The 7,460-nt window shown below is 33.9% G+C and overlaps 1 protein-coding gene across 1 annotated transcript; it reads right to left on the bottom strand.

Moving 5' to 3' along the window:
• Window positions 1-530: 530 nt before the first annotated feature.
• Window positions 531-6,193, bottom strand: LOC111431019 (beta-amyrin 11-oxidase-like). The gene is made up of 8 exons (XM_023067509.1): window positions 5,864-6,193; window positions 4,516-4,999; window positions 3,297-3,563; window positions 2,652-2,741; window positions 2,482-2,560; window positions 2,281-2,387; window positions 829-950; window positions 531-740 (listed from the first exon to the last, which is right to left on the bottom strand). Exons 1-8 carry the CDS (start codon window positions 6,094-6,096, stop codon window positions 647-649), a joined length of 1,476 nt encoding a protein of 491 aa, XP_022923277.1. The 5' UTR covers window positions 6,097-6,193; the 3' UTR covers window positions 531-646.
• Between the last annotated feature and the right edge of the window lie 1,267 nt (window positions 6,194-7,460).

The raw sequence follows: 7,460 nt of genomic DNA, 5'->3' as shown, positions 1-7,460 counted from the left end.
CATTTTGTCCCTTCACAACTTTTTCCAATTTCTCACTACTTTCTTTCCTATTTTTCTTGAGTTTTTGAAAATTTGGAAGTATTTTTCTCTTCTACACCATGTTAAAGTCCAGCTTTACCATCGATAAAAGCCTGAATCTCAGACTTAATAAGTAAAAATTGAAAAATTAATTCTCATCAGAGCTCGGGTGTTATACATAATGAGTTCCGTGTGCACGTAGTGATGCACACAAAACTATGTATTTGAAGTGTATGAAAGTGATATAAATCTCGAGTATAAAAAAAAAAAAAACAAACTACAATCCAAGACAAGGTTTTTCCTACTACAACCCTAATAATCATAGGCATATTTATATATATGCATTGGCAATGACGTTTCAAACAATTGACTATGCTTGCAATGAAGTCATCGAACAGTTAGTCAGAGTTCGACTTTCAAATTTTAAAATCCTTTGTTACGTAGTTTAAAGTTTATTTTTATGATTTAAATTTTCCATTCGACCTTTTTATCTTCTACGTACATTTACTTGATTAAGCTTAGAATTTTTTTTTTTCATAGCATTCATGTAGTAACGTTCAAATCATATAAATCGTTACAATTTATTTTACAATCACAAATATACAATATAGTTGAATCATATATATTTTCATTCAACTTTATACACTCTTGCCAAGCCTTTGTCTTTGGGATGAGGAAATGGCAAGCAAGTCGACTTACAATTTGGATTAAGTAGTTCAACCCTGCATTATTACAAAATAATTGTGTAGTAATTAAGATAATGTTCATGTTTAAATCTATTAATTAATGAAAAGTTAAGAGAAAACTGACTTGTAATTGAGGAGAAAATAATGAAGAAAAATTGAGACTTCGAACTTGGCAAGATCACTTCCGGGGCAATGTCTGCTTCCTGATCCGAAAGGGATGAATACTCCTGGCGTGGCTACATAATTCTTTACAAAACAACAACCAAAATTCCATTCAATATGCCATTAGATCAAAGGGGAAAGGAAATAGATAGCAAAACTTTATACGTTTGGTAGGAATAACGAACGTCCACAATGATATTATATTGTCCTCTTTGAGCATAAGTTTTTGTGACTTTACTTTTGGTTTCTTAAAAGGCTACGTTCTAATGAAGATAGTGTTCCTTGTATACTCATGATATTTTGTTTGAATTCTAAGTTGATAATTCAATCTAGATATGGGTTGCTTAAATTCATCGGGTCATGTAATAGCTCAAGTCCACCGCTAGTCGATATGGAATCTTATAAGGAATACTTTACTAGCTGACTCACGGCTTTACAAAGTCCTATAAGGAATGTTTAGTTCCTCTCCAATTAAGGTGAGATCTCACAATCTTATTAGAAATGTTTTATTCTCCTCTCTAATCAATGTGGGATTTCATAATCAACCACTCTTTGAAATGTTTCGTTAGTAGCCTCACGGTTTTAAGAAGTCTTATAAGAAATGCTCACAATCCACGACACCCTAAAATTCTTCTCTAACAGTCTCATGATTTTAAGAAGTCTTATAAGAAATGCTCACAATCCACCACACCCTGAAATGCTTTGCTAGCCACCTTACGATTTTAAGAAGTCTTATAAAAAATGCTCACAATCCACCCCACCCTGAAATGCTTCGCTAGCAGCCTCACGATTTTAAGAAGTCTTATAAGAAATTCTCACAATCCACCCCACCCTAAAATTCTTTGCTAGCTGCCTCACGATTTTAAAAAGACTTATAAGAAATGCTCACAATCCACGACACCCTGAAATGCTTCGCTAGCAGCTGGACGATTTTAAGAAGTCTGCTCACAATCCACCCCACCCTGAAATGCTTTGCTAGCAACCTCACGATTTTAAGAAGTCTTATAAGAAATGCTCACAATCCACCCCACCCTAAAATGCTTCGCTAGCAGCCTCACGATCTTAAGAAGTCTTATAAAAAATGCTCACAATCCACCACACCCTGAAATCCTTCGCTAGCAGCCTCACGATCTTAAAAAGTCTTATAAGAAATGCTCACAATCCGCCACACCCTGAAGTGCTTCACTAGTAGCCTCACAGTTTTAAGAAATCTTGTAAGAAATGTTTTGTTGGGATCTCACAATCCATCAACCAATCTTATAATCCACCACTCGCTGGCCCACATCACGGTGACTATTAAGATGGCTAGGGTATGGGACCTCACAAGTTTAGCATAATAATATCTCACATATTGCATACAAAAAGTGATTAATCCAATAACTTTGATTAGAAAAGAAAGGATTGAGTAACATACATCCCATCTTGAAGGGTTGAACTCTTGTGGGGAAGGAAAATATTTTTCATCAATGAAATGCTCTCCAAACCAAGGTATCACTTTCCATCCTTTCGGTATAATTTTACCTAAACAAAATAAAAAAGAATAATAACACAACCCAATATTATTAAAAAATAAATTATTATAATTTCTTCAGCAAAAATATATTTAATAACTAACCATTAATTTCGACATCCGCTAATGCTTCACGAAAAACCATAAATGTGACTCCACCAAGACGTAGCGTCTCATCTATAACCTAAAATATCAACAATAATACTATCGTTAAAATATATATATACATATATATTCTAAATCAATTTCAAGAAAAATACATATTAAAAATATACCTGATAAAGAAATTTCATCTGTTTAATCTCTGAGATAGTTATACCCTTTTGAGTTGTGGGTCTTTGTGCAACGATACGTTCTTGTTCTTCCTAAAAGAAATATATTTTATAATATAATGGATCATATAATATATAAATTTAAACAAGCGGTTCAATAATTTAGGCTAAATAAATAAAAATACTCTCAAACCTTCTCCTTGATTTTAAAAATACATAAACTTTCCAATATTTTTAAATTTAAAAAAACCTAATAAAATATTTTTACTCTTAAATATCCCCAAATATTTAATAATATTTTTAAAATATCTTTAAATTTTTAAAAGTTTTATTAATACCTTTCAATTTTTTTTTACAATTCAAAAATATTTTTAGAAAAAATCCTAAAATTTTAAAAAGTAGAAGCATTTTAATTTTATACAAATTTTTTTTAAAAGAATTCTTACGGTCAATATATGGATGAAAAACGTTTATTGACAACTCATAAATTAACTATATACATTTTAATGCTATGCTACTTTAGAAAGTTCATGAATATTTTTTAAATTTTACCGATAGTAAAAATATTTTTGAATTTTTTTAAAAACGTTTAAGTATATAAATGAAAATTTTGAAACAGAAAGTTTACGAGTATTATTAAAAACTTACCTTCGCCGTTTGAAAAATATGTGAATGCTTTGTAAGAAACAAAACTGCCCACATTGCTGTAATAGATGAAGTTTCATGGCCTGCAAATAAGTTACCAAATATCAAATCTATAATGGTTTCATCATCCAACTCTTCACCATCTTCATCTTTCACGTCCATAAGCAAATCCATCATGTCTTTGGCTTCCCAACTTTTTCCTTGCATGTTCTTCACCAATCTCTTTTGGTGGATGATGGATTGAAGTATCTTGAGCAACTTCTTTCTAGCCTATATTGAAATATGTATTTTGAGAGAGAAGGTTTTTAATTAGAAGAAAAGAAATCAATAGTTCTTAGCTATAATTTACACGGACATTTATCAATTCAATTAGCGTTTGTAACCATTCTTCGGTCAATTCTAAAAGTTAACTTGATGGGTTATGATAAATTTAAGTTAAACTACAAAAATACCTCTTAAGTTCAATGTACTTTAAAAGTTGCAATATTACTCTTCATTGTTTTTTTTTTTTTTTTCAAAAGGAGTAGAAATCTATTAGAATCTTTGATGAAAATTGAGACTTGGAATGAGTGTGGCGTTGATATGGAATAATATGACAATGACTTAGGTAGTTTTGACATCCTATAACCGATAGCAGTTTAACAAATTTCTAACTAGGTAAGTTTTGAACAGTATGCCAAATTCTGCTCTGCCCAATTTATATATACTCATATGTGAAATACTAGGTCGTAATATTGAAATTTGAGTTTCTAGATGTTATATTGAACATTATATTATATTTTTGTTCATTAAATATAGTAAATTTATTAGGATGACTTAATCAAGGTTATAAATGGGAAAAAAAATGTTTTGAAGAACGAGATTCCTGACAAAATAAATGAAGAATTTCACAGAGATAAAATTGGGAGGCGGGAACAAAGATAAGGAAGGCATCTCTACCCTATGACCTATGGACATTTCTACACACGACTTCAGTATTTTGATACCAAGTTAAATTATTATTGCGTAATAATTCAAACCCACTGTCATCTTTGGCTATTCCTTTCAGGATTTCGCTCAAGCTTTTTAAATCATGTTTGATATGGAGAGGTTTCTATACCCTTATAGAGAATGTTTCGTTCTCCTCTCCAAATCGATATGGGATCGTACATGTGTGAACTAAACCCGATGAATTATTGACAAGTAAAAGTAAAGGCAAAACTAGAAGAAAGAAGGGAGTTACCTTGAGTGATTTGTGGAAGTTGAAGCCAGGAAAGTTGATGGGTAAAGATATAAACCCTAATGCAACTTCAGAAAACAAAACCACCATTTCATCAATGGAATACTCAAAAGAAGAAGAACCCATGAAAATGTTCCAAATAATTTTGAAGGTCAGCTTCTTCATCTCCGACAATAGTTCAATTGGATTCTTCATACTTGCCCATTCCTCTAACCCACTCATCACTGTGTGTTCAATATGATTGATGTACATCTTCAGCGCCGCGTGGCCGCTGATCGGCGCCATCGTCAGCCGCCGAAGCCGCCTGTGCTCCGCCTTGAAGACTTGGATCAGTGACTTTCTACCGGATAACCTATTGATGCTTACGGGAAAACTAGGTTTGAAGTTGTGTTCATCACCTAAGACTTGACGACAAAGTTCAGATGTACAAACAATTATAGTTGCTCTACCAAGTATGTGTGTTTTGTACATATCACCTTTCCCATATCTGTAAAAAAAGAAAAGAAGTTTGATGAGAGATATCGAAATAGTGTCTCTATTCTTTTCATCTGAGCTCGTAATATTTTGATCGATATCTTAATCAATCATATTAATAATTAGCTGACATTCATAATAATTTTGATGTTTCTTCCGGTAACGGCTCTAGCTCACCGCTCTTACTCCTTTCCAACCGATGTGAGATCTTACAATCTACCCCCTTAAGGAGCCCAACATCCTTGTTGGCACTGCCCGGTGTCTAGCTTTGATATCACTTGTAACAACCCCAGCCCTCTGCTAGCAGATATTGTCCATTTTAGTCTGTTACGTATCGTCGTCAACCTCATGATTTTAAAACCCGTCTACTAGGGAGAGGTTTCCACTTCTTTACCTCTCTCCAATCGATGTGGGATCTCACATGCCCTCCCTCTTGGGAGTCCAGCGTCCTTACTGGCATACGACCCGATGTCTTGCTCTGATACTACTTGTAACAGCCTTAGCTCACTACTAGTAGATATTTTCCGTCTTAGCTTGTTACGTATCGCCGTCAGCTTCACAATTTTAAGACGGGTCTGCCAAAGAGAGGTTTTCACACCCTTATAAGAAATGTTTCATTCTACTCCCCAATCAACGGCAATCTCACACTTTTCAAAATTGTTATTACATGTCAATAAATGCTAAATTACACAATAATCTTGAACTTCACAATAATAATCTATTATAGGGTTCGACGAAAATTGAGACTTGGAAACAACGTGTAACAATGACATAAAATGAAAATTAGAATCCAAACACGATAATACCGGTTTTAGAAGAAATATATTATTGGAACATATTGAACATAAGCTTTGAATCAAAGGGATGAAGAAGAGACCTTATGAAAATGTTGCTAATGAAATTTCTTGGCTGGCCACAGCTGAAACTCTTGAGGAACAATATGGTAGAACCAAGAAGAGGCCAACCCATATCACCAGGAGGAAGCTTAGGCCATGCTTTCCCCAGCTTGGCCGCATAGTACCAACCATTTAGTCTCTTCAAAACCCCCAAAACAAAAACAAAGGCTGCAACAACCAACACCAACCAGTTCTTCACCTCCATTGCTAACATTTCTTCTTCATAGCTCACCAAGCTTCCTGTCCCCTTTAATAATTTGGTCGAAGAATCCAAGACTTGGAGGAAAAAAAAAAATACAAAATTAAAGAGATAAAAAAGGAAACGTGTTGTAATAAATTATGGTGAACTCGTGAATCATAATTTAGATTATAATATAGGAAACTGAATCCATTAGCTTTCCTAAGTTGACCTTAATAAATTGTTTTTCAGGTGTTAAGAGATCAGGGGCTTATAAAATACTAATAATTGTTTTTATTTATTTAGTAGACTTCAATTAAAATATTACATAAAATAAATCCTAAATATTATGACATTTGACGCATTCTCATTGTTCGAGCCTTGATTTGAAGCCAACTAAAATAAATAGATGAGATAGAAAGAACAACTTGAGTTTCTTGAGACACCGAGTCAAGCTTATTGATCCACAATCTCCCTCTAAGCTTGACTTTGCTTGAGATTTTTCACTCCGAGCAACTCTCCCATATCTACAAATTTAATCTTTGTTAGGGCCTTAGAGAGAATATCCGCACGTTGCTCTCTAGTGCACATAAACTCCACAACGATCTGTTGTTTCTTGACTCACAAATGATGAAGTGGAAGTAAGTGTCGATGTGTTAACTGCATCTGTGAAATATTAGATTCTTCATCAATGCAATCACATATTTGTTGTAGATGTAAATTTTAGAGAGAGCAAATATTTTTTGGTCCACCATCTATGCTCTCGCATGAGCTCCTTTGTTCGGGAGAATTCGTCACAACTTTCAGTGTCATTGGTGATCGTATGTACGTACTTTTTGGTGTTAGTGTCTATGCACTTTCAAGGTCTACCACATCTCCCTCGTCCTTTAGAGCTATGAACTTTGCAATAGTTTGTTTCTTGTCGCCGACACTACACCAATCCTACTTCTTTTCTTCGAATATAACATCTATGCTAAGATGATTTTTTTTCATGTTGAGGATTATACAATCGGGGAGCCATGATCCCATCTTCTACGCCAAATTACATCTTTTTTTTTTTTTTGTAGTTTTTCAATCAATCTTCTTAATAAATGGTTTTGCAGTCATAGCATGTACTATACATCTGAAGACTCTCAGATGCTCGAAGTATGATTTCATACCAAATCATGCTTTAATAGGGGTACGAGTGTCCAATGCCTTTGTCGAAAAGTAATTTAGAAGATAAATCGCATGTCGTATTGTCTTGCCCCAAGAAATCGTTGGACTAGCATGCTTTTGAGTAAGCTTCTTGCAGTATTCATTATGGTATGATTTCTTTGCTCAACCATACTGCTTTGTTGTGGGGTGTACAGTGCGGTGAGTTGATGCTCTAATGCCTTCCTTTTTGCAAAACTTTGAGA

The sequence above is a fragment of the Cucurbita moschata genome, unplaced genomic scaffold (genome assembly GCF_002738365.1).
Source record: "Cucurbita moschata cultivar Rifu unplaced genomic scaffold, Cmos_1.0 Cmo_Scf00035, whole genome shotgun sequence".
Taxonomy (NCBI): domain Eukaryota; kingdom Viridiplantae; phylum Streptophyta; class Magnoliopsida; order Cucurbitales; family Cucurbitaceae; genus Cucurbita; species Cucurbita moschata.
Note: the sequence above shows the minus strand (reverse complement) of the source record. Positions and strands in the feature narration are given on the sequence as shown.